This window comes from Thermobia domestica, chromosome 10, assembly GCF_964235325.1.
Source record: "Thermobia domestica chromosome 10, izTheDome1.hap1.1, whole genome shotgun sequence".
Classification (NCBI taxonomy): Eukaryota; Metazoa; Arthropoda; class Insecta; order Zygentoma; family Lepismatidae; genus Thermobia; species Thermobia domestica.
In genome coordinates this window covers 118,069,762-118,095,258 of record NC_137463.1, presented here as the reverse complement: position 1 = coordinate 118,095,258, position 25,497 = coordinate 118,069,762, and the positions used below count along the sequence as shown (strand labels likewise).

The following is a 25,497-nucleotide window of genomic DNA, read 5'->3' as shown; positions in this document are numbered from 1 at the left end:
ACATTAAAAAAAATATCCGTACTTTAGGTAGTAGAGCAAACCAGGACAAGGCAAAAGCGCATGGGATGCAGAAAGTTAGTTTTGAAACACTTGTAAAATTTTGAATTTTGTTATTCTGTACAACAGTGATTTCCAACCAGTGTGTCACGATAATCTTATATTTAGCGCAGCCCGAAAGAGTATGTTGCGAAATCTGAGAATTGAAAATCGTGAAGCATGTAATAACTTGTTACAATCAATTTTGAGACAGACTGCCCCAGTCAATGCTTCCAACGGCAGCAGCAAACTGAGCATTACATACAATCACCACGTTATAGAAAGTAAAGTTTTACACTTTTAAAATTTATATTCTTATTAATAAACAATCAAACAAGAATGTCACGATTTCGTGAGCATTCAGTAAAAGTGTGTCGTCAGTCAAAGAAGGCTGGGGGACCAATACGGTAAAATACGTAAAATGGACTTATGTGGTTTCTGCACTCATTGGGTTCATACTCGGAACAGAATTGTAATCAAGAACTAAATTGAATTAGTTTTGCAAGAAAAGCAATATTCAAGATTATTAGATAACTTTACAACATAACTAGTACCTTCCTTATACTTAGAAAGCCTTGGTAATTGCTAGATAGATGTATCTAATATAAGACACCAGAGATAGAATGAGTCATGGGTCATATGGATCGTAACATTTGTCCGGTTCATCCGGATATTGCTCTCGCTTCTCACACCCAGTCTGACCTAGCGGCTCGTTCAATCAGACAGACCTACCCAGAAGCAGTTGAAATATCCTCTCTGCAGCATTAGAGCAGAATTTTGTAGTTGATTAAGGATGTTCATTCATTTGTTTGATTCTCGGTGACATTTCTTAATTAAGATACTATGTTTTGCGTATTTCATGTTTTCACAAATATAATTTCTTGTTTATTCGTTTTCATATACAATGTTTTTGAACATAGCCTATACAAAAAGAATCAACAAAATTTCGGGAGCTCAGTGGCATCTTGTAGATTCTAAATGACAAGTTGTACGGTAATCTTTCACGATCTCTCATAAGAGAAGCATGTAGTTTAGCTTCATTTATGACTGAAATTTTTGTACTTTGATAAACCTTGTAGTTACTTTTCAGTACAATGTTCAACACACACACACAGAAGAGAGAGAGAGAGAGAGACAGAGACTCAAACAACTAGCGGAAAAAAATATAGTTAGTGAAAAGGCAACGACAGAAGAGAGAATCTTGTTAGAACTGCATTAGTAGTCTCACACATGAATCGTCTCCAGATACTACTGGGTCAGTCCAAGTCAGGCCAAGTCACTCCGGGTCATGGCTCTCTCCGAGTCACTCTGAGTCATAGGTCTATCTGGATCATCTGGTCTGGAGGATCATGAGTTTGACTGCCTTCGTGTCTTTCAAGTCGCGGCTCACGATGTTCGTGACTCATTCCATCACTACACAAATACTCATAGCAAAAGCATCTCTTTTCCTAAACTTTACACAAGGAATTGGCTGTCAAGCTGATCAGGAAGTAAATTCTTAACAACAAAAAAGATTAAATATTCGAAAATATGCCAAATACTACCATGAATGTGTTAAATGTGAATTACCTTTAAAATAGCAAACAATTCCTCCTTAACACATTTCCAGGAAAAGCATCAATATCGAAGGTGAAACATAGGCATTAAAATGAAAATTTTGGTATCTATACTAAGCTTTCCATCAATATAGTCTGTACAATTTGTCATCTCGTATTTACTGCCAGATAATTTACACAAGTGCAAACCTTTCGAGCACAAATTAATTTGAATTCATTTAATTTCGAAATTCTTAAAATGCTGAGTCCTAAAACAATACTTTCAAAAGAAATTTATCGCTTAAAGCTAAGCGATACAATTTACGATCAGCAATCAGAATATCAGGGTTCGATTCCTACCAGTTTAGTAGTGGTAAGCTTTCATATATTTTCAACTAACTACATATCAGTTTAACCTTCTTAACATCATGGTTCATGTATAAAAGTGAATAAGTGGATTTACGATGTAGAATTGAGCTGAGCAAGGGAATCTGTGCGATTATAATCGGGACACAAAGTTTGTTAATGCAGCTCAAATCGTCTTGAATTAGACCAATTAGGAAAGTACAAAAATATGTTCAATCAGCTAAAACTTTAAAATATGGGACACTTCTTAAAGTACCATTTCTCAAACATATAATAGATTACAACCAACTCGTTTTAAAATCGCCTACAGCACAACCACTTCAGCAAGCAAAGAATCTTCATTCTATTTCAAATAGTATTGGACAAAGGCTGCTAGAAATAGACACATAAAAATGATCACAAAAGATCTTCACGCCCATTTTCCTTCACTCATCTCAATAAGAATAAAACAAAACATGCATTTGAAAGTTTACTTACATTAAGAATCACAGCAACGATACTCATATTCCCGAAGTAGAGAAAGATTGAAGCTTACCTGCAAGTTGAGAAAAAAATGCTTTAAAATGACAGCTACGAAATAAAATTCCACAAGTATTTTCCTTAGCTCCACCGGTAAAATTTCGTCTCCTTATTAAATGTTGTTGGTCGAATATTTAAGAATCAGTAAATCGTCTTTCTTGAATGTTCTGTCAGAAATCAGACTGTTGTCTATGTTTCAAGCTTAATTATTTGTATATATAAATTAATGTTCTTCTAATATAAGGCCTTCTGACTTCCTAGAGGGTCAAGAGCGATAATTCGCGTATAGACAGGCAGTAGCGTACGCAGGAATTTATTTCGGGAGGGGTCCAACCTCAATATGAGGATATCCTATATTAAAATTCCTAAAATTGCCCCTAAAATTAGGCTAAATTTACACAAAAGTCGAAATTTCGGGAGAGTCCGGACCCCCAGGATCCACCCCCTGCTTAGTCCGTGTACACAGGTACAATTTACTGATTAACTTGTCCTCTCTCTTCTTTATTTTTTAATGCAGTGTTATTATGATTACGGATAAATAATTTTGGGATACAGATAATAAGCATAAGCGTAATAAACATCCGAGTACTCAAATAGTAAGGCAGCTCATTCTAGTGGCACATGGACTTGAATTAAATGTTCCTTTTGCGTTTCTGAAAAGATAACAAAAACGCGACTTTTACCTTGTAACATTGTAATGTTAGATTACAGTTAACCATTGACAACATTGCTGGCAGCTAATCGCTAGCAAACTATACCCCAAGCATAGGACAAGCAAGACACAAGGTATAGAAATAATTAATAACTGTGGTACCAAAAGAGCATTATTTTAATATCAACTATATTCTCCATGTTATGTTGGCATTTGATTTAAGAATAAGATCATTGCAAAATATTTGTCATGGTTCTCTCTGGACCGCAATAAAAAAAAAAAAAAAAAAACGTTTTATGCACTTTTCTATTCTGAAGTGTTTATTCAAACGACCATAGAAAAGTACTTCTAATGAAAAAAAAATCGTATTTCGTGATTTTATCAGATTTATTGTAAATATTCTTACAGATCCTAAAATTAACTTCATGCTGCTCTAGTCTACGAATGGCTGTAGCCAGTTAGACAGTATTTGTTGGCTGAGTATGAGAAGCACATCAGCCTTCATCGCTTTCTTCAGCACTCTAACTGGAATTCTTTGCTTTTTAATTCATGTATCTGCCCCGATATCTCACGATGTTGGATCTACATGAAAATTGTGTCCTTATTGGGAATCGAACCTAGGTTTTTCGTATAACAAAGGCATGCGTATAAGTTACTCGGCAACAAAATTGAAAGTTATAATCCTTCAAAAATAGAAAAACAGATTTTGTTCATATTTTTCATTAATCAATAATAATAATAATAATAATAATAATAATAATAATAATAATAATAATAATAATAATAAAATAAGGGCTTTTCAATTCATCCTTATTCATTTGTCTTGTGTCTTGAGATCAATAATAAGGGTATCACTGGTTACACGCAACAGAAACTTGAGTTGAAACTATGGACGCACTCGAGAGAAGGGCTATAGTAGTCTCGTTTCTAAAATTTATAGTGAAAATCATGTTGCCTCGAATCTAGTGAGGTTGCCCCGTGTAGTGTAGTCGCTAACGCTCTTGTCTTTGGTCCCGGGTTCGATTACCGATGGGACACTAGGTGGAAAAAGGATAAAAACTTAGTGTAGTTTTCCTGGTTATTCCTCATTCACATCTATCATATGGTACCTATCATATAGATCCCAGGCCGCTGTCTTCGTTCCCTTTCCTCGAAGTAGTGTGATTGCGGACGGACGTCATTCCTCATAGCCCAGGAACCTAATTCCTAAACCTAATCCTAATAAGAATCTGGTGAGAAAAGTCATCTTGTCTCGTCTCCAGCCCAATTCTAGTTGAAACATTTCAACCAGTTATCAGCAAAATAAGTATAAAATTTACACGAAATCGTATTTTGGTTGGTTGGATTGGAGCTTTACGTCCCTTTCAACACCGAGGCTACATGAAACTTGGATCTACAGTTTAAGGTAGAATCCTGTCAACCGTAATGTGCTCAAATATTCTATCAACCGTAATGTATTAAAATATTAATATCTCCAACCGGGAATCGGACCCGGAATTCCATGCTCCAAAAGTTGCTTCGCCAGCCCCTAGACCTGTGCTGGTGGCAAAATCCTCTTTTAATCAAGATGTATAAGAGATGAGTATTGGGAACTTTAAATACAGATATTGCTTTTTTTGTAGGGAAGGAACATGTAGGAAGTGGAGAATCCAGTATATGGCAATTTTTACGGTGTGTGCTGTTGTGTAATTTCATACTGTTTCATCTTTTTCTTAGTTATATTCAATTGATTAATTTTTCCTTATGTAAGATTACTTACACAATGTTGAGATTGTTTCGTTTTTTCACTACCACGCCAAAATTTGAATCCGGTGAAATTGGTCATCCTGAACTATCACTTAACCATTTTAGTTCCGATTCTTTTTATTCGAAGACCTTACTTTCCCACAAGTTTCTTCATTGGGATGATGCTATTGAAATTTCTTTAATTCTTTCTAACATTGTTTTTACGTAAGTGAATACGAACTTCAAATTTGTGACCGTCGATAGTTAACAATAAAGCGATACTGTCACATTTCTTTAAAAAACGTAATGGGAGAAGATATTTGTATAATATGTATTATAGTAAAATTATTATTGGTTTAGGTATAACCTATAGATTTTTCCACTGAAAAATCTGAAATGTAGGAAAATTCTGTGACAGCTTCTCTTTAAAGAACTGCATCTTGATACTTTTTTCTCAAATCGACAAAACTTACGCACTAGAAGTATTTAGAAGTTCACAATGTTCAATGCAGTATGTAAGGTGGTTTACATTAAATTAATTGAGTTTGAGCTTTGGATCATTGTGCAACACCGAGGCTGTCAAGAACCTTACCTACCATTAAGGTGAAGTTGGAAAAAACGAAATGAAATAAAATCTTTAAATTTTGCGTCCCACAATTATGCTGGCTAGTCTAAAGGGGACGGTGATGATGAGAAATGAATGAAATGGTAGAATGAAGAAAGTGGAAGAACCCTGAGAAAACCCACGCACACGGTGTTTATCCACCATAAAGCTCACTTGGAGCGAGCTGGGATAGAACCAAGGATCCCGTGCACCAGAGTTGAACTCTCTACCATTGAGCCACCGAAGTCCCAAGGTGAAGTTCGAACTACGACCAAACATTGAATTTGGCGCAGTTTGCGAGTGCACAGGCTATGACGCAAGAACAATCTTTATCCGAGTATAGGCCGCTTCCCACCATAAGACGACTCTGGAGACCTGGGTTCAAATTCCCGGTGGAAGGTCATGTGGTTCAGATCCCACATAAAGCTGTAGGTCCTTATCTCATATATAGCCTCGGTGCCGAACGGGACGTTAAACTCCAAATTAACTAATTATCTTGCCTCCAGACAGCTGGATTACAGGACGACGCCACCGACCTGGCTAATTTACATGAAAGTATTAGGAATAAATTAACTGAGGAATATATGTCTAGTCAATTCGTATACTGTAAACTTTATAGCGAAACGGTTAAATTCAATAATTTAATTGAAGGGAAGTTGTATGTTCTTTATTCTTCAACAACAGAAAAGCAAATAAGACATTGTAATTGATTGAAATCTCCAGTTCAGTGTTTCAAGGATATTTCCTCTATACTAAAAGAGACGGATGAAGCTAGTTATGATTTCAGAAGATTTCTTTCTGAGGGAAATCTCAGGAAACAGAGAATGAAAGTAGTATACTAGTAATCTTCCTTAAACATAATCAGAGGAATGTACTAGAGGGAAATCTTTCTTGGGCCACCCCCTGAAATCATCACTTTATGATCTTAGCTAAGTCAATGATGGTAGTACAAAAAGTTAACTAAAAGTGGAAATCAGTTTGGATAAGAAACTTTGCTACATTGTACACACACCTTTAAAAAATAAATAAATGAAATCTTATAACGCAATTTGATCAGTTGCTGCAGTGGAAATAAAGAGTTGTGAGTTTGTGTTGGGATATTAGTTTCTGTATTTAAATAAATATACTGGTGTCTGACTTCGTATGATAAACAGGTCTAATGATGAGGTATTTAGAAGGGTTCCCAGTATGTAACTGGAAGTGGTCAGGGCACAGTGTTAAAGGTTAGAAGTATCAGGATCCCAAGTGTGATGTGAGTGATCAACGCTAGCAGTCGTTCGTTACTGTTGTCATATGAAGCAAATGTTGAAAGCAGTGGGTTCATCAAGAAGGGGGAGGGGTTTCAATTAATGTCATATTCTTTCCGGACAAGTGTCACTTTTGTACATATATCTTAATATAGTAAATGATTATTTTTCCATAATGTCTTGCTCAAGGGGGATTTAAGTATTGAACCCCTCCTTGTATACGCCATTGTTTGAAAGTGTGATATAATAAAGCAGTGTCAATGAGCCAAAGATTTTCCATACAATTATTCTCATTCTGCTTTCTCATGGTGAATGAACAGCAAGAAATTGGAAACAATATACAAAAATACGTAGGAGAAACTCGGGGATATGATAATTTTAATCACAAATTAACCTAACCTGCTATCTTTCCGAGTGTCAAAATCTGAGCATTTCATCACTGAACCACGTATCTTCGTTCGCCTTCTCAATGTTGATCAGCACACGATTGACGTAGCAACAACTGTTTTAAGACATTTTACTCAAAATACAAGAAGAAACATGAGATGGTTTTTTGGTGTTTCATGGATGTTTAATTTAATTTTAAATCTTTTATTATTGTTATTCAGGGTCGTAGCATCCATGAAAGTTGCGGAAAAGCGGTTTGCCCTGAGTATAATAATAATAATAATAATAATAATAATAATAATAATAATAATAATAATAATAATAATAATAATAATAATAATAATAATAATAATAATAATAATAATAATACATTAAAATAAATAATGCAATAATGATTTCAAAATGATGCATTATAAATACTGTAATAGCTTTCCCTATAAAAAAAACCAGCTACTTTGCTGATTATTTTCTAAACTCTTTTCGCATGCTTAGTCATGAAGTAATAATTGGACTAATATCTGTCGTTTCGATCTTTTTTTTTTTCATTTTAATAAAATTAAAATTTCGGGAAAGTTAAGGGGTTGTAATAGAGGTGCCACTGCTACTACACCGCTCTAATCCTATTCAGAAATCTATAATGTGGTCTATCTATCGCTACTTTGAGGACCAAGCAATTCAGCTTGAGCAGGGGTTCGATCCTAGTTTAAATTCCATAAAAAATGTCTGGTTTTGAGGAAAACATATTCATAACGCAACTATCTAGTGCTGCTTAAAGAGAGTTGATTGACATCAGACTATGCGTTCTTGTTTGTTTATCTATTTTGTGCTGAACTATTTTAATCGTTGTCAAATATACAAGGTTACAGACGGGATGAACGAACACGACGAATAAATGATATTCTTATTCCGTTCTATCAACGGTATAGCGTATATGGTAAAATTTGTACTTACAAAATATATAAAGTGCCGAAATGCATGGCTTTTAAAGCAATGAACCTGGAAATGTATAAGATCGAGCAAACTCGGTTGTAGTATTAGCAATGTCTACACAAGACGTATCATTAGGGAATTCCATTATTAAAAATTCTGACAAGTTGATTGCTTAATATCTGAGAAAGAGATTTTTTTTATGAACTGAAGACCAAAAGTTATATTATACACCTGAGAATACTATGACAAAAATATTGTTAAGATTTTTAAACATCATTTGCAGAATATACGTTTAACGTGTTAGTTTGTTGTTGTTGAAAACGCTTCACTATACAGACACCATACGGTTCTAAAAACATTGTTTTGCTTAGAATATATCCTGCGATCTGCTTTTGCTAAGTTCCATAATCTTCAAGAACGGTTAGTTTAGAAATTATTTTGACATATTTTCGAGTACTTACATATTTTTTATTCCGTTTTCATCAGCAATTTTCTTACATTTTTAGGATGAACAATCGATTTTGAAAGTTTGTTAAAAGTTAATACATTGGCTCGAATCGTCCTTAGTTCTGGATTTCGAGACTACTGGGGTTAACCACCTTTTATTCAATATTTTCCAAACGGTACTCTCGCTGAAAAATGAAACAAACATATTCTACTCGATATGCTTTCTTTTGTGAAGAGGTAATGGTTTGTATTCAGGTTGTGTTTCTTGAGCTTTAAAAAAGTCAATAATAATAATAGTAATAATAATAATAATAATAATAATAATAATAATAATAATAATAATAATAATAATAATAATAATAATAATAATAATACTTTACACAGTTTAACAATATTTTCAGATCTACACCAAAGTAGTTTACAAACACCTTGTATATATTTTATAGTTCATACTTGTCTTATGTGATGTTCTTATGCTTCCATTTTCAGTTCCATAAACTGTTGAACAAATGATATGATTTATTTATTTATTTATTTTTACTGAGCTTCAAAAACATATCCGAAGTGTCGATAATGTTCTTTCGTGAATGAACTGCGATAGTAAACAAGCATTTAAGTGGAGGAAGTCAGCAGGGTTACTCCTTTTAATTTCTTTATAAACAATCTTTAAAAACGAAAACAAACCTAATGAATAGGCTAGTAACATAGAATTTTGAAGAGGTACTGCTTCTAAGAGTATTCATGATTAAAATTCTGTCAATTTTTAAAGAAGATTAATTATTTACCGAAAGAAAATTAGAGGAGCCAATTTCTTATTCCTCCCGCCTCCTCTCTTTCCAGGCGAGACGCCTTTGATGATAATTAATTTATAGAAAGTGATAGGAATCTGAGCATTTTTCTTAAGTCACACATTTGGAATATGCGAATAATCTTATAGTATTTTGTCCTCACACAGCGTGAGATAATCACATTTTAAAGTGGGAAACTCCTTACTAAATATTAAGCAGCAAACTGTGTCTATAAAATAATCAACAGAAACTGGATAGTATGTTTAACTCTGCAAAATAGATCCGAAATGTACAAAACTTATTGAGTTTATGGTAAATCAGTAGTAGATAAGTCGTTCAAAATCGAATTTCGATTCCTTCCGTTTTAAGAGTTTTGAAATAATACTAACAGTAATTTTCTAAAGTTACACCGTCACAAGACTATCTATGGCATCTACAAGTCGTCGGAAACTGTCTACATTGCACTTAAAGTATCATTATACTGAGTTGTTTCATTGTAAATAGGAACATTGCCAATGTTATTATGTCAGGACTTTCCCATCAGTTTGCGAGGCATGGAAAGAAAGTAAATTGCGGCGAGTGATGTCGGTCAGAATTCCACATCTAGCATTAATACATTATTTTCCATCAACTCTGAGTTTTTTACACCATTAATGAAAGTTATATCCTACCATAAGTCCACTTAGCAAGATTAATATAATACTATACAGCTGTAAAAATATCCTACAAGTGATATCTTGTAAAAATAATAGCTTGTAGTTCTTCATCTTTAAATATTTAGAATCACAAGAATGAATTTAAAATATTTTAGTACATTTGCTTCTTTTTCTGAAAGGTTGAACTCGTTGCTCCTATGGCACGTAGACATCGAGCGCGGAGTCTGGAGCCTATTTCTCAAAGCAACAAGTCTTGTAATAATATCCGTTTTACAAGTCGTAAAATATCATGAGGTAGAAATTTTAGAATAATAGTAAAAGACATTTCTAAATACTAATGTTGATACCTCTAATTTGACATGATTTCATGTTATATTATATAATTGCATAATATTTGATTTTGAAAATTTTTACGCTAGTATTACAAGACTAGTAGTTTTGAAAAATAGACCCTGGAATGACCACCCACCCACAAGACGGTCTTGTATATAATGCAGGCTTACAACAAGCACAGAAATTAATGTTGATTCACCCCTTAGGATCACGGTTCCAACATTAGCTTCAACATCGGTTACATATTTCTGTGACAAATCTATCATTACCTTAATTCAATTAGTATAACTTTTAATAACACTAGCTGAACTTGTGCTATTTACACAGTGCACAGTTCGAATATGAGGTGAATCTATTTCCTACTTATCACTATATCTGTGCAAGTCATTTTACGGACATAAGAAAAGGACAGGAAGACTCTGAAAAGGAGTGAATTGCTATAGGCAAACATATAAACGTAGTATTTTAATATATAGAATGTTCGGGTGAGTTTGTGGCAAACTTGGATAAGTGATAGATGATACAAAATGCAAATATAATTCCATATCCTAATACGTCTCATTGTGGGTCTACAAGTCTTCGAAGTTGCCAGCTTGCAATAAATAGGTAAGTTTTCTCATTCAGATTAAAGTAAATCGCCTGAAATGTCCATCAACCTGCTATACATAGCAACTCTACTGGTTGCCTTCCACGAAGGTATCAAACCTAGTGGCAATATTAAACTAATAGGGCCAAAACGAAAAAAATGAAATGAAATCTTTAAGTTTTACGTCCCACAGTTATGCCGATTAGGCTAAAGGAGACGGTGATGATGAGTAATGAATGAAATGGTGGAATGAAGAAAGTGGGAGGAAACGGGAGAACCCCGAGAAAACCCACGCACACGGTGTTTGTCCACCACAAAGTTCACTTGGCGCGGGCTGGGATCGAACCCGGGACCCCTAGCACCAGAGGTGAACGCTCTACCACTGAGCCACCGCGGCCCCCAGGGCCAAAACGACGCCTAAAATGTAGAATAGAGAAATAAAGACAAGTTTTTCTTTCTTTTTTCCTTTCTTTTCTTTTCTTTCTTTTTTTATTTTTGAAAATTTGAATGAGACTGGCATATCTACACAAAATTTTGAATCGACCACCGAAAAAGGGCACGTTTCTAGCACTAGTGGATTTCGAGATCTCATTGTCGAAAGGATTGGCCACAAACATATAAACCTATCATTTTAATATATAGAATGTTAAGTTCAGAATAAATTCTGCTAACGACAGTGAATGGATCATGTGATTAAATATCCTTTTATCATAGACAACCAGCATGTCTTTGACGTTGTGTAGGTTGCATGTATGCTAGGGAATGTTATAGATTTTAAACGGGATATGAGTAGCCACCGTCAACGTTGATCCATCAACGAACTCGGTTAAGATAATTTCTCTAGCTGTCCATAGCAATAAATAAATAAATAAATAAATAAAAAGTAAAAAAAATCGCTTTCGTTCAAGGGTTTTGGTGTAGAGTAACGAATGGCTGACGTGCCAACAGTACCATTATATGATTTTAACAACTAGCGATGCTGTGCATTGTCTTCCCTCTAATGTCAAAATCAAACTAAGGGGAATACTGAAAACCTCAATGAACACATGAACACTTAAATGAACACATATTGTGTTAAAATCGAACAATTTAGCTATCCAAGTCGCCAAAAAATATTTTTTTAAAAAAACTTGGAGGGAGAAACTAAAAAAAAAAAAAAAAAATGGTGCAGTAATACCACTAATTTATGCCTTATTCTTTAACTCCATCCAGAGTAAATGCTTCTGAAGCCTTAAAGAAAATGTACGATATATTGTACCCAATATCGAACAGTTGCAACGGAAATTAACGTGGAACATTTTTTTTTTTAAAATATGGAGGTCCATCTCACAAGAGGGAACTGAATTCACCGTTCATTCTTCACTGATTTTCATCCCAAGGAGTGGAATTAGGAAAAGAGTCGAAGAAAATGTGCATTATGTTCTATAAAAAAACTCGAATTTTAGAAAACTTTTTTCCTGGAACTGTAAAGGAAATCGGGAGGTAGGAAGGTAACTCAACTACTTTATTCTTTTTCTAATTTTAACTAACTACAGAGAGGATGACTGAGAAGTCTCAATAAAAATGCATGACATATTACGCAAAAATTAGGATTTAGGATTTAGATTTCTGAGCTCTCGGCATCTATGACCATTTCGCCTGTCACGTAAATGGAATAACGTCCTCAGCCAGCACTACCCGGGGAAAGACGAAAGAATTGGGGAAGGAAGGAAGCAGCCTGGGGCATATAAGTTAGGTACCATCCCGTCATTTGCCTGGTGTGAATGAGAAAAACCTCATTCAGAATGACTGACATGAAAAAAGTTTTTACACTTTTCTGACCTAGTGCGCCCACCGGGAATCGAACCCGGGACTGATATTAAGCAAAAATATAACTTTTTTAAACGATAATTATTTTGGATATTATCTTCGAAACAGGGGGGGGGGGGAGATTGAATTCACACAATCATTGATGGCAGATTTTAACTCTAAGTTGTGGAGGTGTTCCCAATGTCATAAAGAAAATATGCATTAAGTTCTCTTAATGAAAATTTTTTACGAGATTCATAACGAGAAATTGTCTTGCATGTGAATGCATAAACTTTCTACATGGGCTAAATTTTACCTCCTTTATCCCTCATACTTAATGGATAAACGAGAAACAATAGGATTATTTCACTCATTTATATCAAATTTCATAAAAATCGGATAAGCTTTACCAGAGTTATCGTGCAACAGACAGACGCACAAATGTCTATCGAGTCAAATATTATAAGTTTCGTTGACAGTCGCTTCAATAAAGAATTCGCCTTATTGACTGTCTTGAACATTTTCTGTTACAAAATGTGTTGCCATACAAATAATTCATACGAACGCAACGTTCAGGAACAGTTAGTTCTCGTCTCAAAACAAGGTTTAGGATGTCTCTAATCAAAGAAAGATTACGTAGATAGACGTCTTCATTTGTACTCCGATTGGATGATTCACAGGAGTTTAACGTCCTTCTTCAACGCTGAAGCTATATGAGATGGGATCTAAATTTGAAACGGATCCGAATCACCCTCAGGTTTGTATCCGAGGCAAATATCCCCACTGGAAGCTGAACCTGACCTGAGACCATACAGATTAGCGAAATCAGCCTGGCCAAATTTCTAGAATGGAGAATAACGGAATGGTATGTCACAAATGGATGCAGACTCATTCATTTTCATTTCCTCTATTCTGAATAGTACAATAGATGAAAGCAATGATGATCTCAAATTGACTTCCTTGGCAGGAAATAAAAGACGTAAGTTTCAGAAGATATATAGGTAATGTAAACCGAAAATAATCTAAGAAGAAAAGAAAAACTGAACTCGGGGAAGACAAATGAAATTACATTTCTAATTTTACGTCCCACGGTTATATTCTTTACGCTAAAAGAGACGGATGATTAATGGAAAGTGAATGATTATGAAAGACTAGCATAGGGTCGGATTAAAGGGGGCTTAGGGGGCCTCCAGGTGGACAAGGGTCTCTACTTTGATCAAAATCTCAACTGGCTATCTATAAAACATCATAAAGATACAATCACCATCATAAAATAAAATATGAACAATAATATGAAACATATTCCCTTAACTTTCCTATTGTACTTTGACAGAAAAGTATTAGGCGAAGTCAGCAGGAGCCACATATTTTTCCTAGCCCCGGGTCTCCAGCTGGGTTAATCCGGTCCTGAAGACTAGATTGAATGATGATGTGGGTGGAAACGGTTGAACCGGGAGAAAACTCACGGATAAGCGAATTCATAGCCTGGGATTGAACAAAGAACCTCTTACACCAGAGGTAAGCACTTCACCTCGAACCACTGTATCCCCATAGGGAAGGCGAATTTTCCCATTTAAATCGCTAAGTGGCAAATCATCCGTCAAAATTGAACCAAGATGAAGTTTCAGAGGATGAAGACAATACTAGGTATAAAACGAATTAAGTTTAAAAGTTAACAAATAGCTCTAAACAGGAAATAACTTGAACTATTAAAAAAAAAAAAAAACTAACAATTATTGCACTCAAATGACGTTTATCTTCAGGTTTTCGTTGGAACACCACTAAGGTAGTAACTAGAGTTTTATTATACTAGCGAAAGCGAGACATGTTCTTGAAAACGTGCGAATTAAGTCATCACCATGAATAGTTCAGCAAAGAAAAGTTATGATGTTTGACCAAAAACAAAAATATCTTTACAACACATGCTGATTACAAAAAGAAAGAATAAAAGGGAAACGAAAGAAAAAAAAATACTAGAAAACAATTTACCTACCTGGTTGACGTCTATCCAAAACACGATCTTCTTTTCCATTACTGTTCTCATTTTGTAGCGTCCAATACTCCATAATTAACAGTTTTTGCAATTATTAACTCATTATGATGGAGGTTTTTAAAAGTTGTGTCTACTTCACCCGAGAGCAAAATCAACAAAAAACACTCACTCACTTTTTGAAATGGTTATATTTTTGAACTGTAAATCAAAATTAATATTCAGAAACTATGTTTCTTTTTATTATAATAATCTGTTTGAATCTGCACTTCAACCATGCAGCTAAATATTTTTCTTTTTTCTTTTTTTAAATAGAAGCGTGGCAAGAAACAAACTCAAAAAAAGAACCACAGACACATAACAGTAGTTGTCAAACAATGTTACCAGCACTTAATTTGTTCGGTCGAAACATTTTTACACAAAACATATTTCTTTTTCGCTTTATCAGCAAATGATCACAAACGACAACCGTCACTTTTTTCTTCTTGGACAAATGTACTGTAGATCAAATGTAAAAATAATAATAATAAAAATATACACAAACAAAACTTAAATGTTTTGGTTCCCACTGTCATGCATGTAAACGAGTGAGGTGTTAATAGCGCTTAGTGTAGCAATTCCCCTCTCACCTGCGTTTGTAGTTATTACGCGCGCGCGTAATTCATGGGGAGGCGGATCACACAGCACACGGACGTTCCGCCCCAACTTTTTCTACTTTTTTCTTTTTCCCCCTCCTTCCCCCACCGCTCTCTCACTCTCTTGTCTTATGGATCGGCAATCCTCGTTCAACAAACGAACAACAATGTAACACTACCATAGAGGAGCATGTGCACTGGCTACGTTCTCCCACTACGAAAACGAAACGATACCAGCTGGATTTCGTTCTTGTCTGCGCGAGAGTGTTTTCCACTTTGGGTCGTGCGCGAACCTTGCACTGCTTTCTGTCACGTCCCAAAGGAGCCAATCAGAGTGCTTGTTTGAAACTCACGTGGTGCATTAAAGCGTGTCGCAGTCCGCTATCCATTTTTATTTTTTTTCAAAATATTGATAGAAAAATCTTTTTGGGTGATCGGGATATCCATAACTTCATTTTTTTCCCTCTTTAGTTTTCACTTTCGTTCTGCCTTTTTTTTTTATTTTTTTTTTATTGTAAATACATTTTTCTTAAGAAATCAATTGGGTTAGAATCTAAACATTTTGAATTTATTTTTGAAACAATCTAGTGTTTTTATGTTTGTAGAAGTCAGTGACGGATCTTGAGGGAAGTAACATCGGTAAAACTTAACATTTTATAGCTACAAGTTAAGGGAATAGCAGAACGTAATGTTCTAATTCTTGTGTACAACACTTAGGGCATTGGTTTGTAGCGACAAAAGTTTAATTTTTATTGATGACACTTCCTTCAGGAGCCGCCACTGTCAATTGCTATAAGTAACTAGTCAAGTAAAGAATATACGGAAACTTACTTTATATTCTCTACTTAACAAAATTACTAGCTAAAGAACTGTATGGTGAATCAACTTGGTAAATTGCCTTACATTTTGAACTAACAAAATTATTGGAACAATTATGCCGAACACCCTCAATGGTCTTACAGTTATGAGCTTATGACAATAAGTATAAAACACTATTTTTGTAACTTGTAGAATAAAGTACTGCAACTTACAGCAATGGATTATGCGATAGTGATACGATATTTGAAGAATGAAAATGAAGTAAATATAGATTCCAGGGACGTAACGCCCATGACTGCTGTGGAAGTGCTTCTATCTGTGATGTGAATGAACATAATAATGAATTGAAATAAATAATACCATAGAATAATACAGAATATTCACAGTAATGTATTCTTCTCCTGAGTAGAAAAAAATACACAAAGTCACTAGGGCTTTTAAAGAACTTCGTTATCAATAACTGCAAGAACGACAAAGAACATGTCTTACAAGCTTACATTTACTAATTTATCCAAACTTCGGCTAAACTGTCATTTGTATCTTTGCTTTTAAAACTCTAACATTTGTCTACGAAACACATTTAAGGGACATCAAACTCGTTTTATTATAGATTTTGTCACCCATTCTTAATTATCGTACTTTTGAGTTATCTAGTAGCTACATGGTTAGCATACGTATCTTTGGAACGGAAGACACGAATTCTATTCCTGCAGGATCTCACGTGAATCAGATCTCACGTTAAGCTGTAAGTCTGCGTCTCATATAGCCTCGATACTGAACAGGACACTAAACTTCAAATTAACAACCAACCTACCTTTAGTTAGGTTAGTTTTCTGGTAAGACTGCATTGCTTTAGGCTCCACATTTCACTTATTGAATTATTAAACTTAATAAAAATTATACTCGTAGTTTACCTTACAAAACACATAAAAAATAATTCGGGAATCATCTGAAATGCTTATAGATTCCTACAAAATATAAAGTGCATTAATCTCATTCAAAATCCTTGAAACAACCAGGTGTTGTTATTTAAGTGGTACTAAAATAGACATAGGTACTTCCTAAGTGTTTTTCCAGTCATTTGTTCTACTAATGCATTTACGGGCTACAAATTACATATGCTCACAGCTGTTCCGAAAATAATCTACCTATACGAGAAACAAGAAAGAAAAAAAGATCAAAATGTTTATATGAAGTGGTTAAAATAGAATGATCAGTTACAACATGGTGATGCATACATCTGTGTCTACAGCACGATGGAGCACATCCAGAACCACTGGGTGCATAGTTCGTATATGTAAGTATCTATAGCGTGGTCCGGAAGTGGGTGTACCGTGTTTTCTGTCGGTATTAGGACGTTAATGGACATTCTTACCTGGAGATGCTTAATGAGTGGTTGGTGCTTCAACTGAAATAAAATGGTATCAAAGACACTGTTGTGATACAGCCGGGTGGAGCACCAGCACACTTTGCGATTCACATGCGCAATTACCTGAATCAGACGTTTCCTGGCCACTGGATTGGAAGAGGTTGTGTGTCTTCACCAGCTCCCTTTGCCTGGCGATCTGACGGCACCAGATAATGCTGTCTGGGGTTTCATAATGCAACAAGTAAGAAACACTCGATATGACACAACACAGGAATTTCGAGGAGCTGTTTAAGACGCCTTCACTCTCATGACGCCGGAGTATCTCCGCAAAACGTCTGCGAGAACTTAGTCCAGCATTCAGCTGTATTACGACATGGATGGTGATCATACCGATGTTTATGACTCTTAAGACTTCAAGGTAACTGTGTGCAGACATTCTACCATAGCCAACACTGTACTGTTAAAACTAGGGGGGTACGCCCATTTCCGGACTACCCTCTACTAAATAAATAAACTAATATTGCCCTCTATGATACTCAAAATGAGGGGTACAGGGTAATCTCTCGGATACCCTGTAGAATATGTAGTATTTTTCGCGGTACCATTCGAAACTACGTACAATACCTGGTTAATCAAAATGGTCGCCGTCTGCAACTACATACTTTTCCTATCGCTCAGCCAATGATTGGATTCCGTGGCGAAAGACGTCTGGAGTCTGTTGTTCGAAGATGTCCCAAACCTCACGTTGCAACGCCCGTTTATCAGAAAAAGTCTCTCTTCCAAGAATTGATCGACATGCTAGAAGAAATATGAAATCTTTCAGTTTAACCTTTAACGTGCCCTTTAGGCTAAGGAGGCGGATGACTAAGGGAAGTGAATAATGGTGGGAGAAATGGGGGGACTGGAATGAGAATGTGAGAGGAAACAGGACTACTCAGGGAAAACCTAGGAAACCAATTTGGTCAGGGATTGAACAGGAACCTCTCGTACCAGAGGTAAGCGCTCTACCACTGAGCTACTATGCCTCCCTTTCGAGATGTCAGAAGAGGTAATGATCAGTGGGGGATATTTCGGAGAAATACGACGAGCGGGAAAGTGTTTCATACTACAACAGGACCTGAGTCATCCTTTGTGCGACACATCTTGAATCTCCAAACACGGTTTGAGAAGTATCAACAGAAACTAGTACATCTTTTCTGGGTTGAACAATCACCAAATTCGAACTTAATTGAGTCATCATGGTCTGTTTTGGAGAACAGTATGAGGTTCCACTTCCCTCAACCATCATATATCTGAAGGGTTTGGAACACGTTTACTTGAAGAGTTGTACATCATAATAGAAATTATCCTGATTTTGTATACTTGCATTACTAGAAAGATCCAGGCTGTTTTGGATACCAAAATAGGTCCTACACGCTATTAAGTATGGTATTTTTTTCTTTGACTAACAAGGAGAAGGCACACTTTGGTAAGTGAATTTCGGGGCCATTTTTTGCGAGGTGGTAGTGCACATTTAAAAAGTTAATATTACAAACTGGGAGAGCGCAATGGGCAAAAATGACGGAGAAAAACCGTCTTAAAGTTTTCTACTCGACGCATATATCGTACGACGCGCAAACTTATCAAGTGACGGCGTGGCAGAGTGAGAAGAATCAGCGACTCAAGTGCAAAGGGTCCCGGGTTCGAATCAAACTTTTTTCTTGTTTTTTTGCTTCAACTAATAAAGTAGGCATTTGTAAGTATGTAAGTATAAGTAAAATGTTAATTCACCATATGTTTATAATGAATAAAGCAATAGAAATTTTCAATCACTTGTAAACTCTTTTGATATCCCATGTTAACTAGTAACAAAATTTAATCTCTTCTGTAAATATTTTTGTTACTGCAGTCGTTGTGTAAAAAATGTTCTTGAAGCTTCGTGTCTACATCTGTTGACAGTATGAGAATTACAAGGTTAATGAACGGGAAATCTGCTTTGGTTATAGCAACATCCAGTATTAGCAAAGGGGATTTCCCCCCTCAACTCCTTTGTAAATCACACACTGTCAACAGAATAGACAAGGCGTCAAAAACATTTATTACATAACGACTGTCGTCAAGGGCGCCGATCATGGTCCTGCCGGGGGTCCTGTCCCCCCAAGCTCATGTGGGTCCCATGTTTTTTTTATGAATGTGTATTTTCAAATGAATTTTTTATTGTTACATGTATTGTTGTATGTATTTTTTATGAATGGGCCCCCCCAAATTTACAGAGAAATCGGCGCCGTTGACTGTCGTAACCATAATACAACTCGTAATATCAGTATATTTACGGAATAGATTAAATTTTCTTGCTAGTTAACATGGGACATTGAAAGATTTTACAAGTGATTTTAAAATTTCTATTGTTTTATTCATTATAAACATATGGTGAATTAATATTTTATTTATAGTTACAAATGTTTACTTTATTAGTTGTAACAAAACAAAACAAGGATTGGCTCGAACGGGACCCTTTGCATATGAGTTGCACACTTTACTCACTCTGCCACGCCGTCACTTGATAAATTTGCGCGTCGAACAGTATATGTGCGAGTAGAAAAATTTTGAAGACTGTTTTTCTCCCTTATTTTTGCACATTGCGCTCTCCCAGTTTGTAATATTAACTTTTTAAATGTGCACTACCTCCTTGCATAAAATGGCCCCCAAGTTTACTTACCAAAGTCTGCCTTCTCCTTGTAAGTTTCCATAGCTATCATTTTGACTGCTCAGACACTTTTTTAGTTTACGATTCGTAATTGGTATAATTTTGATCAACATGGAAACATTTTTGTCCCCCACTTACTAGAACTCGAAGGTGAGACCACATGCACCAAACAAACGTGCTACGTATTTGGTTACTCTTGAAACAAATATACAACAATACAAAAAATATCTAATGCAAGCGCTATAAGAGGTTTGAAGCCATGTCAACTGGGAAGATTCTATCACCTGTAGAAAATCATGTCTGCTATATCTGATAAACGTAGTTCTCCAAGGCGAACTGATACTGTAAGCATTATCAGTCATTTAGATTGTAACTAACAGATATTCAGATTGTGAATATTACTGAGAATTTTGTATTAGGTACTAAGGTTGCCAACTCTGAAAAATAAAATTTTCGGCACCTGCTCATTATTCTCAAAATACATGAAGAATAATTGTATTTTAAACTTTGAAACACATAGTCGAGCCTGACAGAAATACCGGTCAGTTAGCAACCTATCAGATACCCAAAAATATTCTGCTTGATAGCCACTTGTTGACACTGGATGTGCTTCTTCCACCTACGGGGACATCAGTGACAGCAAAGCAAACATGAAAATTCTTGTGTTTCGCGGACCTTCACAAGTTTAACTTGAGAGCAAACAGAAACAAAAGTATACCAAGCGTTCGGTAGTAGCCTAATATGGCAAATTCGCATTTGCAAAAAAATGTCTATTCCGAAAAAAAGCCAGCTTTTTGCATCTCTAGTAATGCTACAAGCATACTTTAGTACATTCATTTGTACATAATATGTTCTGCAGAAAAGAAAAATAAATATTATTTGTGGCTTACAAATATGATTAAACATTATAGTACTGTACAAACATAATCTATCAGGATTGATACTATAGAACTGTAAAACACTGTCTATCAGGTTAACACTATAGTACTTAAAATACATATTATCTATCACTAGCGAACTCTCAAACTGCACCCCTTCTGGTTAAATTGTCTAGCAGGAAAACATGTTGATAGAAGTTAATTTATGGAAAGTTTTGAAACACGTACATAGCTAACTCAACTGCCAAAAAAACAAATTGTTAAGTTTTCTCATAATAATGATAAACATTTTTCTTTTTCTTTCTTTTTACATCGTTTGTGTATTGTAAAATTGTTTCTTATATGATTGTTACCACTACTCTTGTAAGATCTTGCGAAAGTAGAATATTGTTGCAAACGTAAGGAAACGCAGGAACGTTCCTTTTTTCTTTTACTTTTTCTGAAATCATAATTTCATCATGAAGTGTTGTCTACCATTGATCTTGAAAACAAAAGCATTTCTTCTTCCTTTCTAGGACTAAGAAAAAAGACGATAAAAGAAAGTTGCATGCAACAGCCAGTGTTTAATTGTTGCAATATTTTAATTGTTATTATTCATGTAAGTATAGACACAGACAGATGGCACTGAAGGACGCTTTTAATTTCATTATTGTGCTGCGGTGTAGGACAATGATTTTCACTGTTGTAATAGGTTTTAAATGTAAGACTGTATGTGCTGTGCAATTAGTTCCACCATTTCTAACATCATCAATGTTTGTTATTATTTTACAAAGAAGTTCTGCATGTTACTTTCACACAAGCATGGTATAAGATATTGCAACTAAAATAAAAGCATATTACGATTATATATAATTAAATACAACACTGGAAGAAAAGGAAAGAGTAGCTAATGCATTATGCGGGCTACAGATGTATCTATGTCAGTGTACGTAGGTTTCTGAAAAAAAAAAAAAAAATCTTCCTCAACTGACTCAAAATTTTCCCTTTTATTATCGTTTTCCTAATTTCTGGGAAGTCTAATTTCTATGACAAAAGTTATGTGATAAGATTAATTTAGCTATATTAAAGAAAGTGCTAAGCACATTTGTTTTATTCATTTGCTTTTTGCTTTTATTTTTTCTAAAAATCCTTAACTTTTACTTTACAAAAAGATATACACGAATATACTCAGCCAACAATGTGTGCAATTATGCTACTTTGAACACACACACCACAAACTATTGCTATTGTTTGATTTATTTCTGAAGAACAAAGAAAAATTTAAGCAATTATATTAGTCAATCAGTGTGCCCGAAAATTTCCCTGGATTTTCACGTTTTATCGAAAAAATCTCTTTTTTGCTAATTTCCCTAGATTATGGAAATTTCCCTCGAAATACGAACACTGCTTTTGAACCAAAGACCCATGCTACACTAACAACATTTATGCAAACTAGTAGTTTTAAATTGCCTGAATAATAGTTAACATCTGACAGCGGCATCTACTAGCATAAATATTTATTATTAAAATTAGCTTGTCGGACAGACCAAGACATTTCCCATTTATTGTCATTATTCAAAATTTTTAATATTGTTTATGATCATTGTTAATTTATAAATTTCTTTCTTAAAAAATCAACAATCGAACAGTTGCTAAGTAGGCTATTAAGTTTCTTTTATTTGTGCGGTATGGTTAAACGTAGTGTACAGGTAAGTATCCCCACTTTTTTTTTCTAGTGGCGTTGAGGTTAAAAACGTTACTAGGAATGAGGGAACAGCATATATACAAGAACTAGCATGAATTTGCGTAATATGCTAGTTTGTAACTTGGCTGTTAAGATTACTTAGGGGCAACGGAGGGAAGGGGAACAGCGCCCCGGAACAAGACCCTCTATGAAAAGGAACCTTCGACGGTTGTTTACCTTAATGGTATCTTCCTCAGGTTCCTTTCCCCTTAGTAATTTGCAGGCCATGGGCGCTGAGGGCCTTTATATAATCAATTGGCATCTTCTCAGGCCCGGCAAATTCCCGAAAGATGCCTATATACTGTAGTTAATAAATGTAAGAAAAAGTAATTATAAACGCTGTTCCTTGAACTAGATAGTTATCTTTACATAGTGCAAAAAATAAAAGTATAAAGGAAAAACTTTTTTTTAAAGTTTTAGTCTTCAGTTCCATAATAATAATAATAATAATAATAATAATAATAATAATAATAATAATAATAATAATAATAATAATAATTTTAAGTCAAAACTTGGAGCAAAGTAGCTAAACTTTGTTCACAGCATTGTCATCTGTATGCTGTTGACACCGTATGCGCTGTCAACATTTGCGTGTTTCAGTTAGTACAATTTTAATATTTAGTTATTAACATACATTCTGTCACTAAATGATTTTGTTTAATTCAATTTATGTCTTCCAACAACTTCTATTCTTAATAGATTACGAAAAATCAAAAGCAGGAATAATTGGTTTATTAGAAGTAGTGAGTGCTTTGTGACTGTTAGAAGTAAGTATATGTGTTACCAACGAAAGAAGACACAACAATAGCTACCTGTAACTTAACAGCATATTTATAAATATACAAACAGTACACAAAAAATTACCGGTATTATGTTCCAGTAGAATAAAAAAATACATGTTATTATTGGCAATGAACAACATACGTTTTAGTGGCATAAAAATTCGATTTTCTTGGAAACTACGCATGAGAATGAGAATCGACCCTCAATCGTATCATTTTTTACAGGTTGATATGATCTATAGTTTGAAACATGACTCATGTTCAGATAATAATATAGTGAAGTTTAGATAATAATTTTGGTCTATATATCATAACCATCCTACTGTCTAATAGTGTTCGCTAATGTCATAATGAAATGCTTGATTAGTGTATCCTTCAACCAGTGTTCGTAGGTTTCCTTAAGAAAGTTTCTCTCGACTGACACAAATTTTTTCCCTTTTCTTATTAAATTTTCCCTGGTTTAAGTGTCCAATTCCTGTAGTAAGATTAATTTATCTATATTAAATAAGTGTCAACCACATTTGTTTTATTCACTTACTTCTATTTCTTTTCTTGTTTGTAAACTTTCTTAGGGAAACTAGATTAGGGAAACTTTTAAACTAGATTAGGGAAATTTCCCTAAAGCTACGAACACTGATCTATGTCAGTATTCGTAGGTTATAATGAAATTTCCCTCGACTGACACAAAATTTTTTCTTTTCCTTTCACATTTTCCCTAGTTTACTGAGTGTCCAATTCCAATGATGGCAGTTATATGACCAGATTAATTTAGCTATATTAAAAGAAGTACTAACTACATTCGTTTTGTTCTTGATTTTCTGCTTCTATTAGTTGTACTTTTTCCTCTTTTTTTTTTTTTTTTTTTTTTTTTAACGGGGATCAATCAAAAAATCGAGGTATTTAAGTGCTGACTTCCCTTTGAATTTTAGCGTTGGAATTAACTTCGAAATTAAGGTTTCATGCTGTGAATAATAAAAGGAAATTACAGTGCATGTGATTCCAGATTAAATTTTAGATAGGGTTGCATATGTGTAGAATAATCATTTATCAACCCTTATTTTAGACTATTCAGGTTTACGGCATGTTGAGAATCGAGCGATATAATATTACAACGATGATAATAATCCGCGAGAGTAATTTTGTATAATTATTTTTTTACAGACCGTGTAACGTAGGTTCCTGTCACCACGGCATGGAGCGTCCTCAGGTTGCGGATCTAGGAGAAGACCTCTAGATATAAATGTTAGCTGCGAATATACTGAACACTGATTACCCTGATGAACCACTCCCTATATTCCTAATGGAAATCCAAATCGTTTCCACCATGCAACAAAAGTGACTCGGTGACACTACCGGCTAGAGTTGTAACTAACTGCATTGTCTGCTACAGGCAGTAGGTAAGTCTATCTGTCTATCTGTCTGTCATTGACTAATTCTATCAGACTCACGCGCTCTGAATGATTTGATTCATTCTTGCTTTTCAGTAGTTCGTAGTACCCAACTTCCTTGAGTGGTGACGCCACGGTCTCCACAGTTTCAGCGGGAAGTCTGTTCACCAATGTGTGCCACATGTTAAGGACTACCTTGTGTCAATCGTACACAGTGCAGCCATATCTAGCATCTTGGTGCTAGATCTAGCATAATCCACATGCATTTAGCATCTAGCATCTTGACTGTAGCATCCTGGCCAAATCTAGCATAATTTCATTTTACCCTCTGGTAAACCCAAATATTTACCATCGACCAAATACTCGAAAAAAAGTGGGAATACAATACCCCGGTACATCAACTATTTATTGATTTTAGAAAGGCGTACGACTCGGTTAGGAGAGAAACATTATACAACGTTCTTACAGAACTTGAAATATCGATAAAGCTAATTAGATTAATTAAGATATGTTTAAATGAATCCCAAGGTAAAGTCCGGGTAGGAAAATTTTTGTCCACGAGCTTTCACGTCGAAAATGGCCTGAAACAAGGAGATGCGTTGTCGCCATTATTATTTAACTTTGTGCT

At 34.9% G+C, this 25,497-nt stretch overlaps 1 protein-coding gene across 1 annotated transcript in view; it reads right to left on the bottom strand.

Moving 5' to 3' along the window:
- LOC145662678 (uncharacterized) overlaps positions 1-15,488 on the bottom strand; it is a 481,436-nt gene extending 465,948 nt beyond the window's left edge. The window contains exon 1 of the mRNA XM_081728499.1: positions 14,593-15,488. Coding sequence (XP_081584625.1) covers positions 14,593-14,665 — 73 coding nt within the window. The 5' untranslated portion in view covers positions 14,666-15,488. The remainder of the gene's footprint in view (positions 1-14,592) is intronic.
- Positions 15,489-25,497: the final 10,009 nt, after the last annotated feature.